Raw genomic sequence first — 16,712 nt, forward strand, 5'->3', positions numbered from 1 at the left:
ACAGTACCTGGAATCCGTGCCCCAGTGCATGGCGTAGATTTTAGCCAAATGTCCTCGCAGTGTTCTCCTTGTACGCATCTGGATTCGGCCAACAGGGTCGATGTTGGCTGTGATCTGAAAACATATTGGCAAATTAAAAACAGTGTCACAGATGTTGCCTGTATGAGGCGTATTAAATCAGTGTTACTTAAATTAACATATATTTACTTAAAATTTAAATAAAGGATTTTTAACCCTTACCTGTGATAGTGTAGCATCTGCACAAGCTTTCCTTGCATCCTACAATACCAAAAAACAAAAGGGGAAATACCTGTTAAGAATGTTGAACCAGCCTGGTAAGGTTATTTCTAGGTTTGTTGTGAACTTGCTGACATTTCATACATCACTGGTTTTCAAGCGATGGGTCACAGCCCAAAAATGTGAGAAAACCACAGCACAAATGCATCTGTTCTTTGGCAATAAACATTTAGCTTAAGAAGCATTTAGTTTTTTTTAGCTTTCACAGAATTAAAAAGTACATTTTACAGTTCAGCCTACATGCCAAATAGTTAACGTTTTTACTTCATAATAATGATAATTTTGGTACTCTATGGGGTGACCAAAAAATCTGGTGCCTAAAGCAAAAATAGTAACTACTTTCACAATGTATATCTGTAGTGCGGCACGATAACTGAGAACCAATAAACAATTCAAGCTTAGGTTCGTGAAGCATTATGTAAATATGTGAAGTATTTAGATGGAGAAAGGCCTTCGCTGTAATTTCCTTCTGGAGAAATTTGAGGAAGCAGAACAGTTACAGTAAAGGTTCTTCCTGCACCGTGTAAAATATGTAAATAAACACCCGCTCTATTCAAATGTCTTTTGGCTATGCAAATTTTGTAGAGTAACAACAGACTACCAGCTAACAGATAATAATGGACACAGGCAGAAGCCTCAGGTGAAACCTATTACACAATGCAGGCAAACAAACACAAGTATATAGGTTAAAACGCAATACTGGTCCGAAATCATAAAGATGCTTGATTATGGGCAAAATCATAATCAAGATTATTTTGGTAAAAATCATAATTAACACCATTACTAAGTGAGTAATATGTGTCAAAGCGTGGTGCCTTACAAACACATCGGTCAAGCAGCATGCAATTTTATATCTATAATATATATATATTTTTAATCGCACAATAATAGTTTGACTTCCATTATCTTGTTTTTGTAATTGGTTGAATTAAAAATTTAAATTAAAAAACGATTAAGTGCACAGCCCAACTTTAAGTTGTATTAAAATGTAAATGCACAATTTTATTTGGTCCTTAATACATTAGGACAAGAACCAAGGAGATAAATCATGTAGGGATTAACGATATATATCGCCCTATAATCGGTATGGCACGTTCCGTGTGAATTGAGCATTGCTGCGGGAAACGCACGAGTTGAAAAATCTGAACTTCAGCAGATTTCCGCGCCACGTTAACCAATCAGGGCCTGTAGTAGTGACGTGATTACAGGAAGTGAGCGGAGTCTCAGCGGACTGGCAGAAGCCCCTCCCATGACGCGAATTTCTACGTGACTGTCTTGAATGACTAGAATTTCACGCACGAATGAAGCAAGTAAACTCAAATGTTCAATCGTCCAACTACGCGCGAATAGCGCGCTTTTGCCACCTCTACCGCGGCTGGTGTGAATGCACCATTAGAGGTGCACAAAATTTGTCGAAAATGGCTATATATCGGTTTCGAGCTGGAAAAAAATGCCAAAAAACGAAAGCTGAAAATGAATGTTGCCCCCCCCAAAATTACATCATTTTAAAACCATAGTGCCACATAGTGTGTTTGGCTTCACAGGGTTGCACTGATCAGCGGGGTTGCCGCGGCACGAGTGCGCATAGGAAGCTTTTGAATTATGCATGGTACTGATGCTATACGCAGGTCTGCACAGCTTACGACGACGTCAAACACACACCCAGTCTTTACTACCATAGGCGCTTGTAACGCTAACCAGATATCCAAATGCCGCCATAACCACAAAAAAAATAAATAAAATAAAAGTAAACCCACACAGTCATCGTATCTCGAGCAATAGATTACTCGTGCCCATCTTTAATGTCATTCTAATTCTAAAATTATAGTTCAGCTTCTACGCATATGTGGGGTCCATGTACAATAAATGTGATGCAAATTTTGTCATCAGAATAGTATGCGTGCACTGTACGCGAATTGCCGGATTTTTGCAACCGTGCGTACTTTGCATTAGGGTCCTGCATGTGTCTATAGGAGAATATAGTATGTAGACCAGGAGATGCACTGCATTTTGTTGCAATGCGCATGCGTCGAACGTGTGTACACGAATGAGTTAATTAAATTATGCTTTGCAAGGCTGTGCATAGACGGTAGGTTCGCGTACACGTAAAAAACAAACTATACTCCAGACTTTAGTAATCGAATATCTGTATCGGCACAGAAATGATCACCCATTTATTACAGCAGTTACACCACCGCTGTGAAAACAACAGCCTGTATATTTGAAGAAAAAACAAATTAGGCATCATTTGCCTAAACATACCGCATTCACTTGGTCATTCTTTTCTCATTTGACAATGATGTTAGAAAAGAAAACAATTATGTAAATAGTACTGCTGTTCAGTCTGTGATGCTGATTTAAGGGCTCATTACAGTTTTGTGTAGGTCCTATATCATAACCTTTATGGCATAGGCTATGTGTCATTTTTCATTCATACTTCTAAACCTACATTCAAAACCTACACAATAGGGATGTCAATTAATGCAATTTCCCATATTCAATTATCATTTAAATTAACGATCAATCAATCAATCAATCGATTAATCATTAACAGTAATAGTGCAATAAGCCTTTACTCCAGTGTCATATAGCCAATGACATAAAAGTGTGCGTAAAAACGACAGCTTTCTCACATGAATTAAAAGATTTGTGTCTAAATAAACATGCTAGTGGGATTGTAAAATGAGTCAATGTAGTTGGTGTTTTCATAAAATCATCAATTTATCTCATACTGAAACATAATGACTACAGTGTATAACTCCGCCTCACATGGGCACTCATGTCACACATATAAGTTCATGCGTCCATGACATGTCAAAATAAAAGTTTTATCATCCTCAAGTGTTATTTTACTAGTTGTTCACCTCATTTTCGTCATTGATACACTGTTTTTGTAATTGTATCCAAGAAGCACATGAAGGTCACTTTTCCCATCGTCACCTCACCTTAGACCTGCGGCGTCCTTTCAACAACAATGCTTATATTATGGAGATGGCAACCTTCCATTAGAAAACACGCAAGCGTCAACTTGGCTAGCGTGTAGCGCCTCAGCCAGTCAATAATGATCAGGGATACATAGGGATGCACCAATAGGATTTTTTGGGCCGATACCGATTTAAACAGACAACTTCTGGCCGATACCGATGTCAATACCGATATTAAACACTTGTATACAATACTATACAGTTGGTTTATTAGCTAGTTTATTTATGCATCAAATTATTTTTACTGAACATGGATTGGATCTAATTAACATTCAACTGACCAACATAATAAGAGAGGCACAAATTAAGCTAAAACAAATATAATAAGACAGCATGACAACCTTTAAAGATGGTTTTTGCTATTCAGCATTTATTTTATTAACAACATTAACTCATTTTTAACATATAATGGATTTCTTTATGCAGTTAAGCAATCGGTATCGGCTTTTCTCATGCTATTCCCGATAAGCAGATGGTTTCAAATTCATAAAAAATCGGCCGATAAATATCGGCGGCCGATACATCGGTGCATCACTAGTGATACATGATGTGGGCGTTCAGAGTGTAACGGCAAGTGCCAGTTTCTTGCGAGAATTTAAGATTACATTTTAATCTGTTCATTAAAAACGGCTTCTAGCCTCCTTCCTGGTGTATAGCAGCGTTGCTATGCTAAGCTTACAGGCTTCCCTGAACAAGGTCTTTGCTTTCAGTATCCTAACCGTATTTGCATTTTCTGTATCGGACCCTATCAGATCCACTGCGGGTGCCATTTTGTTGCGTTGGCAGCCAGCCTCACACAACATTAAAAAGCCCATGTGTGTGTGTTTGGCATCGAGCATCGTTGTGATCATGGCTAGTTTAACTTATCCGCACTCGCTTCATTTTTTTCCTCAGGCTGTATGTGTTTTGCGCAGGCGCCGCACACACGTGCATGATCGCGCGTTTTCGACAATCGTTAAGTTTTATCAATTTAATTCTTATCGACAATTAACCGAAGATGGATTAATTATTAACATCCCTACTACACACGACTATAAATTACACTTTCCATGTTAACAGCAGGCCTTTATGCAACTATACAAGCGCACATTTATGCACACAAACGTCATACACCTGTATACGTTTACCAAAAGGCTAAAAAGTGATTTGTATTCGAGTCAATTAGTGAATATGAATGTGTGTGTGTGTGAGAGAGAGAGAGACATTGACAGTGAGAGAGAGAGAGAGGAAGAGAGAAAGAGAGAGTTTCTTACTCTGATCTGATTCTTCAGCTGCTCGGCCTCCTGGCGTAACTGATCCAGTTCACTCATTTTCCTCTTCTAAAGCTCTTCCTCACTCCTGCTACCGGGACACGTTCTGATCTACAGCACAGAAAGAGGAAAAACAAAATAAATCACATATTCAAACTCTCAAATATCATCAGTAGTGTCGTATGAATACAGGCATCTGCTACTGAAAACCCATCAGGTGACCACTTACGTTCTTATACGATATCAATGTCAGCTTTACCCAACTCTAAGCACATCAGCTGTTAACATCATACGTACTTGACTAACTCTCGGATTGTTTATCTGTGCACAAGGGCGTGAAGTCGAGACTCCATACTACCCCATTAGCAATTGAAAGCAGCCAAAGACCATTTCCTCTTGTGGTGAAATAAGTTGTTGTCCTTAATGAAAAATGCAGAAGTACAAAGAGAATAGCAAGAAGAACGAAAAAAAAAAAAACGTAGCAAACTCTATTCACTTGCTCTTTGAAGAGTTCACCATGAAAAGCCTTTAACAATACGGCCTATATTCAAAACTGCTTTAAGTCAACATAAAACGGCATTCACAATCTATGTTACTTTTGTAACATGACGTACTTCTAAGTAAAACAGGACATTCAACAAGCTGACGTAACATACCAGAACACAACAAGAATGATGGCAAGAGGAGGGTAAACAAATAAACAAAACATTTAAAAAAGTATACCACATCAGCCAAAGAGAAAACTAATTTTGAGGATGTTACACCGCTAAGCATTACAAAGACAACCTTTTGCCATTAAAAAGACCACTGAGTCGCATTATAAAACCAGAAACACACTTTACTTCACAATTCAGATTTCGTGTTGACTAGAATTTGTTCACACAAAAGTAAAGGTAATGTTAAAGGCTCATTAACATCTTTACTGATCAATAAAAACAGCAAGATTCCTTTAAAGGTGCAATGTGGAACTTTTAAAGGGGTCATATGATGAGATTTTTATAAGATGTAAAACAAATCTTGGTTGTCCACAGAGTGTGTATGTGAAGTTTTAGCTGAAAATACCCCACAGATAATGTATTATAGCATGTTAAAATTGCCACTTTAGGCTTGAGCAAAATTTTGCCTTTTTTGGGTGTGTCACTTAAAATGCAAACACTGATCACAATGATGGTGGTTCGTTGCAATTGAAACTCAATTGTGTTGTCAATTATCTTTTCTCGCTTGCTTTCTCTCTACACTAAATGGGTGTGCCGTGGTTAAAGTGTGTACCTTAAGGGGCAGTTTTACTGTAAATGGCCTTGCTACCTACCTCACAAAACAGGCAAAATGTGAAAAATTAGGTTGTTCAGATGCTTGCAAAAAATGGCTTACCAAAACTAAGTTACTGGGTTGATCCTTTTTCATGTTTTTTAGGTTGATAGTGAGCATTAGAATTATAGCACATCGTCAGCATTGGAATTATAGCACTAAAAGTGAGATTTTCACCCTATGACCCATTTAAGAAGATTTCTTGACAGAAATGCAATATAATCTACAAACTTATATTATCAGTGGTGTATAGAGACCTTATAAAATGAAATGGTTTTTTGTTACCTTAGAATAAGCAGTTTTTTTCTATACACACTGCGGGTCCCCTTACATGGAAGTAGGCATCATGTTTCTACAGTAGCCCTCAATGGACAAACTGCTTTACAGAGAACATTTCGTCCCTAGGTCGTCTCAGATGACAACACGTTTTTCCTGTGGCATCTACCGTAGCTTCTCATTGCGTTTTGAAATTGAGGTTGGTTGCAATCACAATCTCACCACTAGATGCCGCCAAAAACCCATATTATACGTTTACCTACAACAAAAATGCGATATGTGATAACTAGGGCTGGGTATTGGCAAGGGCCTCCCGATACGATACGCATCACGGTACGTGGGTCATGATACGATACGCTTCACGGTACAATACAATGCGTTGCATGTTTCGATACATTGCGATAATTTTCTGTCATTTTCTCACTCTCTCTAACTTCTGAGACATTGGCAGGAGCGGCAGAGGAGGTCGTTTGACGCGCACAGAGGGTTTTGATGTGTTTTAAAATATCGATAGTAGAGATCAAAGTATTGATACAGCTAACTATCACGATAGTTAGCTGTATCGATATTTTTGCACAGCCCTAGTGATAACTTGCCAACAACCTCATTATACGATGTGCAATGATAATGCTTTTACTTTGTAAAATCAAAAAAAGTGTTTACCATAAAAAATTATATGACTAACAAAAATATCACATTCTTTTTGTAAAAAGAAAGGTTTCGGCACTCTTTGACTGTCCATAACTTTTTAAAGTATTAAAATCATTCAGTCCAGTGTTGGTCGTTACTGTCATCCTGACTTTATTTGCTTATTTTTTTACCCATTTATTCTTGAAAAGCCACTGGTTTGGTGGACAAAAAACAGATGCTGCCACACTTTAATGAGACCTGGCAACATTGTCACAAAGCCCACCAGCTCTCTCACGTTGGTGTTACAAGTGCAGGTTAAGCAGGAATGTTGCTGTGAAACTATGATGATGGTTATTATAATAATAGCATAATAATAATTAAAAGCATTAATTGGCACAAGTTAACTATTGTTCTGCATAGCCATCAGCCTGGCTATCATCTATCGGCACTCTAATTAATTTATCGCAACCCAAATGCGATATGCATGTTTGTAGTGTTTTGTCGATTTAGTATTTATCGTAGCCTTAATGGTTTTCTAACCAACCCTTTACAAATATAAACCAATGCACTCTTAAACTCCTAAATCCTGCCTGTAAATCTTGATTTAGAGAAAACACTTCACTGACAACATTAACTTCTTCCACCCTGAAGCTATTTTGGGGATTTTCGCCTGGATTTGGCCTACCCAATTTCAAAAGCTTCCCATACCCACATGCAGAGGTTTACATACAAATGTTTGGTATCATTTTACAGGAAACCCTTTGAAATTACATAAAACACTGTTGAACGTGCTAAACATGGTTGTATGTGATGTCAGTCCTCTAATAAACACAAAAATAAATAGGCGCTTTTTGATGTTTTTTTTCTAAAGTTTTTATTTAAAAGTGTATAACTCTGGCCCTGAGTGCCTCAGCTCCCTGAAGACAGTTTTGTTTGATTTCAGCAATTGCCAGCTCACAGAGGAAAAAAGATTTTTTTCTCTATCATAATCTATGCAAAAGTTATTTTACTCCAACTGATGGGAGGAATAATACCCTTTTTGTATACAATTTCTGCCTAAAAACATTTGAAGTGCTCCCATAACCACATACAGTGGAATAAATGCAATTTCTTTATATCATTTTAAAGAAAACCCTTTAAAGTTACATAAAAAGCTGCTGTTTGTGACAAATAGTGTTATTTATGTTGTTTTTCATATGATGAAACACCAAATTTTCTTTTTTTATGTTGTAAATACTGCCTCTGATAGTGTATAACTCTGGTTCTGTGTGCTCTAGCAGACTGCAGACAGTTCTGGTTGTTACCAGCAGCAGACAGTAAACACACAAAAAAAGAATGATCTCTTTAGCATGTCGCATTCAAAAGTTATTTTCATTTTACTGAAGTGTCCGAAAATACATTTTTCATATAAATATTAATTTTTTGTTTAGCACATATAATAAATAGCAAGGGATTATTCATGCACACAACCTAAGAAAATGCTGTGAATGGACTCATTTTTTAGAGTAGGACCTAAGAGAAAAGATGGTGTATCATTTGTGGCTATATGTGCTATCTGAGGCAGTCCACACTCAGTTTTCCCATATGTTTACAAAAGACGATTTTTTACATCATTATTCATTCAACTATTGTTGGATATGTGTTAATAATAGAACAAAAATAACGCTGTAGCCTTATTCCTGAGAATGAGAGCTTTCATTTGATATAAGACTTGCCCATGTTTGTCATACTTGAAAAATATGAAATATGTGAATATTAAATCATATACAAAATAATGGGGGGGTTGATAGTGTAAATTAAGTGTAAATAACTTTCTTACAGTAAAAGATTTCTCAAAGTGATGCATATCTGGAGAAAGTAGAGAGTCTAAGCTTTCAAACAGTATCTCATATGTGTTACTGGGGTCCATGATGGACCATTAAAGATTAAAAGAATATTTTATTTGAGTCAAAATACGAAATTTTGTCCCCGGGACTGGGTCCTCAGGGTTAAAGAGGTTAAGTCCTTCTAGCCCAGCTCTTCATCCTATTAGTGTTCCCAGCCCACAGAAGCATTTTCACACGTCCCTCTCTCCAGTGTCATTGACATAATCCCGGGACACGCTTGATTCAGCTCCTTCAGGCAAATCCAGTTAAGACACACCAGGGACACTGATCGGAAGAGCGGCACCTATCCTGCTGACCCAAATCCTGTGTGCGCTCAAACAAACGGATGATGGAGGCAGCTGTTTTAATGGGCCATTGGAGTCCGTGCATCTAACATTGGAAGAAGATGGCTAATGACGGGATTTATTACAGAGGTATGCAAAAGGGCAAGGAGAGGACTTGCACCTGACGAACTTTCTCAAACAATTCGCGGTAAAGCATATACAACGGTATTCACTGTCATATTGTGCGATAAACTATTTCAACTCCATAATCCCCTCAATACACATGAGATACAGAAACAGGAAACAAAAGCCAAACACATCAAGAGAGATTGCCCTCATTGAGTTCATAACGTTTACTCTCCAGTCAACAATTTTTGGGTACTTAAATTGATTTAGCTAAAACCAGCCACTGTACATGATGCTACTGTATATTGCTCCAGGCATGGGAAATAAAGTGACATAAAACATCCAGAAACAAAGACAAATTTATAATGTGACTTATTTTTAAATGTTTAGACACCTTTAGCCATTGATGAGCTTCACGCCAATTTTTTTTGTGCTAGGTCCACCTGTTTTTGAATTCAAACACACATCCTATATTAATACCCCTTAAGAAATGGCATAAATAAATCACTTTACAACTAGTAATTTAGACAAGGGGTTTCAAACTGGGGTCTGGGGACAAATTTCAAGAAAAAAAATGGCAAAGCAAAAATTTTGTAGCCATTTATTTAAGTTAGCAAACAATTTGTTGTCTTTATATCGCAATTATTATTTATCTATCACAGTTCAAATGTTTCTTTATAAACAATACGGAAATAGTTTAGGAAAGGGGTCCCTCGCTAAAGGTTCATCATATCTGGTGGTCTCTGCCATGAAAAGTTTGAAAACCCACCGATACAACTTTGAAAGTACAATACAATACTGGGTGATTCTTACGAAATTAGACTTATGAGGCGTCATGAAACATTTTGATAAAAAAGTAAATGCAGAGTAAGAGTATTAAAATAAGAAGCATACGGTTACAAATGTCTCTTCATGTACTATTTTGCACATGATTTTAAATGACATCATACAAACCAAATTTGTTTTTTTCCCACATTTAATGGGAAAATGTTCATTACCGCAACGTGTCCATGACTGGATTTGGGTTCTTTGACATGGAAATATTTATAATTAAAAAATCTAAAAAAGCTTCAGAGCATGTTATCCTATAAACATTTACAGTAAAGAAACATGGTATTTGGTGATCATTCATAAATGTAGAGACAATAATAAGGAATATAAATGTGTCCAAGAAAAATTTTCTCATCCTCCGCAACAATTGTCAATCATCGTTTAAGCCCTCAATAAACTAACATTTAAAAAAAAATGTTGGAAGAGACATAATTGACTGACACTCAAGATGGCTACCAGGTAAGCAGTTTTCTCTCCAGATAAAAGTTGAAATTTAGTCATAACACCTAGACAACTTTTTAGTTCTCATTACCAAAACATGAGTTTGTAAATACATATATTTCATGTAATACCATGTTGCGGTAATGATAATTGTTGATAATTATAATCTAAAAAAAATGTAAATAATTCTATAGGAAATATTTTTAAATCCTCTAAGAATAATGGTTTTAGTAAATTCAGACCTTAATCTTATATGTGCAAAAAAGGGCTTTAAAAAAAATCTGATGCTGGACGCCTTAGTCTGGATTTCGTGAGAATCACCCTACTACATTTTCAATACAAATATAGAATTGTCTGGATACTAAATCAACCGGCGATGTTCGTATTAGCAATGAATGCTGGTCTAAGCTTGAGCAAAGGGTGTCCAGGAGAATAAAGTCAGGAAAGGCTGGGAGAACGGCTGAAGATATACAATGACAATCACTGGCTATTCAAGCTGTGAACCTTCAGCAATGATCAATACATTTGTGTAACGTTAGCGATACAGAACAGAAATGACACGTATACATGTTATTCCCAGATGTATGTGGTCAAGTGATTCTAATAAGAGCACTAAACATTTGGTTCCATCCATTTCCTGTATTCGCCCTTTGGTGCATTATGATGTGTCCTAATTGAAAAAGAAATGGTGCCATGTTTGAAAAGTGAATGGATGTAAGCAATGCCTCGCATCAATTTCATGTGAATCATAAAGCTATACACTTTTAGTAACTATACAAATCACTTGTAAGCAGTCAAGACATGTCATCGCAGTCCAAATTAAAAGTCTCTACTGCACAAAGAAACTGAAATTAATTCATAAGGCGTTTCTGCATAACTTAATCATTTTGCATTACAAAAAATGTGTTTGGAAAGAATGAGATGTGTTTTGAATTACATTAATGTGGATTTGGAGGAGAAAATTAATGGTTACGGAAGACCAAATGAAAATAAATAAAAAAATTATAACTTAAAATGTGTCACACAACATACAATTTATATTTCTTTTGGTAAGTTTTTGAATAAATTAAACTTTTGTAAGACTTGCCCAAGCAGTTCTCTGGATGATATGAGTTAACATCTAACTTTAAAACACGTAAGACTGCTCAGCTCCAAAACAGATAAATCACTGCCAACAAAACTGAAACCTATATGAAAACCTAATGGTAAAGACAAGATATTTAAAAAAAGAGTATTACATCCCAAAAAAGAGAACACTAAACTTATAACAAGGAAATATGAATAAACTTCAGGATAAAAATAAAATTTTCCAGAAGACATCTAAGTTGCAAGTGACTTATCACGACATTCCTGAGACTGGAATGACCGTAATGTGGCTGAGACCTTTAAAAAAATAATTTCAGGTTATACTCGGATGTCTTACCTTATGTGGCTAGCACAATGCTTCTTGTGTTTGGCAGCCAGAAAATGTTTCTCTTGGTGAATGTCTTATCCTTTCCTACACACCTGCTTCTTCCTGATTGGCTGACCTCTTAAATGGGCCTGCATCAAGACAATACGTCTAAGTCCTCTAATCTCGCTGATCAAAATGACATGGTTACAGGAGGTAATACCCTTACCTCACCTTCACTTCTCTGCTATCAGATACAGATACTCAACCCAACACAAACACTGCTAGCAACACACCGAAAAATACGTTGACAAAGACAGGCTATTGTGGTAAGCGTCAATTCCTTAAAGGGCCATTTCACCGATAGGAACATTAATCTTTATGGAAAGTGAGTCATATTTGTAGTCAAAATGTAACATAAATGTAGAATTTTGTGCCTATTTGACAGAGAAAAGACAAAATGTGACTTTAGAGCACATTTGTATGAAAAACTACAACTGCCACTATGCACCACAATGCACAGCTCTGCAAGCCACTCCCATTACTCGGAACACGGCTCAGACATGCTATTATGTACATAAATGCCACGTTAGTAAAACAAAGAAAATAGCCACCACCACTGTGTCTTACTGACACCAATCATGATTTACTTTTAAACGTGATGTTACATTGTGGTACACACAATAACACTCTGGCCTGGTGTGTAGCAAAGTCTTATTCAAACAGTAACGTGCGGTTTCAGATCCACAGTACAAATGTCTTTTCAAGTAGTTAAAAAAAGTGTATGCATTTTAAATGTTTATTTAGTTTTACCAATTTTCTTTTTGTCTCTTGTTTACTGTAATTACATTTGTGTTATTATTGGCCTCACTGCTCTCACAATATAGACATATAAAACACCGCTCAGATATGCTATTGTGTACATAAATGCCACGTTAGTATAACAAAGAAAATATAAACACTCACTTTAGTCCATTTATCCATGCATCCTCCACACAAACGCGTCCCCTGCATAATATCTCCACAGACGCGCTGCCTCAGCTCTTGGAGCTTGTGCTCGTAAACCGAAACACGTCTTTGAAATAAGCACGCGACCAGAAACATTCACAAAACAAACGTCCATATCCTTATCTGATCCAGAAATGTTCAACCGAAAGCAAACGGCGCGAGTCCGTCCAAGCTTATATACTCCGCAGCGCGTCTGCTCGTAAACCGAAACATGTCCGTGAAATAAACGTTCCAAACGCGCGCAAAGTTCCTCTCTTGCATAGAAACATTCACCAAACAAACGTCCATATCCTTATCTGATGCAGAAATGTTATAAAGAAGCCACACAGCGAGAGAACAGGCAAGCTTCTCTACGCAGCAGAGGCCGATGGTTGCTGCTTCTTCACCGGGCTCCTCTACCCAGCCGACGCCCAGGCTCCGGCCTACTCCTCGGGCTTCTGTTCCTACATCTGCCTCAGCTCTTTGCAGTATTGTGGCTCATAAAGGTGCAATGTACAGCGGATTAGAGCATCACGCTTGTAAAATCACCCTCTTCCATGTAATATTGATTAACTTCCACTGTTATTGTAACATGAATTCTGGCTCGCTCCACAACTTCTGTTTAGCTTAGCTTAGCATAAAGATGGCGGCTGGTCGTTTTTTTTCGGTCTGTGTTCGTATATTTTCGTAAGTCCCACCCACTTATCTGTAATTGGTCTGAAGCGTGAGTGGGTCCCACCCATAGCCCCCACCTTGGAAAAATGAGGAATGAGTGTCTGTAGTCTTTCACACTCAATAGAGATACAGGATTTCCTTCTTTCAATGACGCAAAATGACTATATTTACATCATTCAAAGAAGGAAGTGCCTCACACAAATCAAAATTTCTCACAACTCAGGGGAAACTGAGGGAATGGTGCACGACCATTCAAAAACATGACTGGGGTTCTAACTGTACAAAGCTTAATTCAAATGGATGAAGTGTCCCTTTAAATTAAGCCCTGAATTCGTCGACCAGCAATTTTAGACTAAGGGCCGAATAATTATTCATTTTCGAATTTTCGTCATCAGAAGACCTACAAAAGAGTAGAATGCAGCCCAGGAGATGTATTGGATTTTGTTATTACATGCATGCGTTGAAGATCTGTGAACATGTACGAGTCAAATAAACAATACTTTGCAAGACTATGCATTCGACTGTGTGCATACATTCGCTTAAATGTTAAAGATAGTCCCTTGCTATTGAAAGTAATCAAGGGGACTATTTTCGGGCAGTGCGTAATATTACTACGCCTGCTGCAGCCATGTTACATAAGCAAAGTCCTTAATTATTACACCAGTTTGACAGTATAGTTCCTAGACCAGTGTTTCCCAATCCTGGTCCTCGGGCACCCCCTCCCAAAAAGTTTTAGATGTGTCCTTATTTAAAACACCTGATTCAACTAATCAGCCTCCTTCCAAAATGGTAAACATGTCTCCCTAACAAGCTGATGAGTTAAATCAGGTGTGTTAAATAAGGAGACATCTAAAACTTTTTGGGAGGGGGTGCTCGAGGACCAGGATTGGGAAACACTGTCCTAGACATATATACCTAAAAAAAAAAAAAAAAATTCCGTTGGTCTTACTACACGATGTAACTACAGAAGAGTCAAGTTTTAAATAGGAAAAATATTGAAACTCTTATGGGTTTTTTTTGCGCGATGCTAATGGTCTAATCAGATTCTAATTTGATTGTGCTAAGCTATGCTAAAAGTGCTAGCGCCAGACCTGGAGATCAGCTAATTGGATTCCAAAACGGTAAGAATCAAATGTTTAACTCTAGGGGAGCTGGAAAATGAGCATATTTTCAAAAAAAGTGGAATTTCCCTTTAAAAAAGGGGGATAAATTGGCCAAATGGGCCAATGATGCTTGCTATGCTTCTCAATGAATTACGGTGAAATGCCCCTACATGCAAAAGCCAGAGGGCGCTCTCGTGCAGAAACTCAATATGCGCCACAGAAGAAGCACCATTTACACATGCATCTCCAGGAAATTGCATAAGCATATACTTATATTGCTGTTCTCCAAACCTTTTCAGGTATATTCATGATAATAAAGAATATGTATAATGATTATGTTTGACGAGTGTTGCCTTTTTCAAATGCATGTTATAAATGACTCAAACTAACTGTGATTTCTGATTGATAAGGACTTACTGATCAAACAACGTAGTACATGAAATAGCTGTGCATAATATCAGCTGTGCAATTTAGAACCGTTATTGGATTTTTTTTAAAGTGTGTATTGTCATTTATCGTCCCACCACTAATTATTATGTGCATCCATATCAGCATATTACGGCTAAAAATGTATAGCCCCAAGTAAAGGCCTGGGTATACTTTACTTTTTACAAGAGGGTTAGCGTACAGTGCATGTCACACAAATAGTATGCTCATACTAGTGCTGTGTTTAAAATATAGATACATTGTCATGTACTTTATGGTGCTTTTTCATTGCATCGTCCTCCACGGGTCAGGACGCGTCAGATCACATTACTTTGGACTGGTTAGCTTTTCCATTGAGTTTAGTATCACTTCAGAGTGGGAGGGATTATAGGCTTGTTGTTATATTTGTGCTGCTTGCTGCTGTGACATCATACAAAACGTGGAAGCTAGCATCGTTGGAATGCAGTGTTTCTAAATACATTCATTTATTTGTCAGTCCGGCATAAAATTAAAAAATTGACCACCACAAATAGATGTTTGCACATAGCGTTTATCACTATACGTCTTACATGACAGTTTCTGTACAAACACCAGTGGCATCAGTTGCAAAAATGCAGCGCATACATGCGCATCGCGGCGCCACAAACTGCAGGGAACACACTGGTATGGCATTCCTAATTCTCAGCCTGTGGATGCTTTTCACCGCTTAAAGGGAGTTTGGGAACTTACAACACAGCACAGATGACAACAGGTTTACTCGAGACAGCACAAACATGAAGGTAAAGCTAATCTTGCGTTAAGCAATGCCGCTGGTAATGACGATTCTTTTTGACCAATCAGTGATCTACAGTGTTTTCACGTCACGTTTTGGTATAAGCTCAGTTCGCTTGGAACCCCAACCAAGGTGGTACTAAAAAAAATATCAGGTACTACCACTGATCTATATAAATGACTGGATTGCGCATAGAACGCTTAACGTAACTGCGTGAGGTGAAGCCAGCGCAGAGTTCGAGCCGCCATCTTGGTATACCCTACCGGCAGAGAGCGTCATTGACTTCCATTCAAACTCATGATCAAAATGTACCCCCTTTACAGCGTATCAGTTACATAAGGTTAATTTTTACGATATGTGTACGTTAATTATTTGTTAATTCTGGTGTTATTTGCAATGTTTATGTTTTAATCGGGCAGGATAATGGATTTATAAAAAACCGTTAAGGTGAGTGTGTCTGTTGCATTTGTTAATGACACGGGTATAAATAAAGTTTTGTTTGACATTCAGCTACACTGTGACGGTCAGCGTTATTTCTCTAAATAAGTTTAGGTAACTTGTAAGTTTAGATAACATAATTACAAAACTAACAAATTATTGCATGCACATACGGTACAAAGCATGATTATTTATTTAGATTTCAGAATGAGCACGTTTATTGTCATTAATACTTAATATGCTGCGGTCTGTCTGCTGATTTGATACTGTATAAAGATGAATGTATAATAACTGTTTAAAACGCAAAATGTACAACTTTCAGTAAATAACTATTTACATGCTTTGGACGTTTGTGTTATAATAATGTACAGGGTAACTTCACATATAAAAACGAAGACGAGTAATGTGATGTTTTATCATTAAAATCTGATAATGTCCATTGATTTAATAGAACGTTTGGGTATACCAACATGGCGGCGCGGTGGCTTCACAAGTGTGACGTCATGCGCAATCCAGTCATTTATATAGATCAGTGGGTACTACGTACTGTACCCAGTGTAAGTTGAAGTAAGTTGACCCAACTAGGCATGGGCCGGTATAAGATTCTGGCGGTATGATAACCTTTAGCA

At 37.4% G+C, this 16,712-nt stretch overlaps 1 protein-coding gene across 3 annotated transcripts in view; it reads right to left on the minus strand.

Annotated features, from left to right (window-relative positions):
• Positions 1 to 16,712, minus strand: part of gnb1b (guanine nucleotide binding protein (G protein), beta polypeptide 1b) — a 36,817-nt gene that overhangs the window by 11,246 nt on the left and 8,859 nt on the right. For 2 of the 3 annotated variants that reach the window (XM_073870496.1, XM_073870495.1), the window contains exons 2-4: positions 4,535 to 4,642; positions 241 to 279; positions 8 to 114 (exon numbers count right to left, since the gene is read on the minus strand). In XM_073870496.1, coding sequence (XP_073726597.1) covers positions 8 to 114; positions 241 to 279; positions 4,535 to 4,591 — 203 coding nt within the window. In that variant the 5' untranslated portion in view covers positions 4,592 to 4,642. Of the gene's footprint in view, positions 1 to 7; positions 115 to 240; positions 280 to 4,534; positions 4,643 to 11,715; positions 11,739 to 16,712 lie in introns of those variants that run through there. The other variant, XM_073870497.1, reaches the window with a different exon arrangement.

The sequence above is a fragment of the Misgurnus anguillicaudatus genome, chromosome 8 (genome assembly GCF_027580225.2).
Source record: "Misgurnus anguillicaudatus chromosome 8, ASM2758022v2, whole genome shotgun sequence".
Lineage (NCBI taxonomy): Eukaryota > Metazoa > Chordata > Actinopteri > Cypriniformes > Cobitidae > Misgurnus > Misgurnus anguillicaudatus.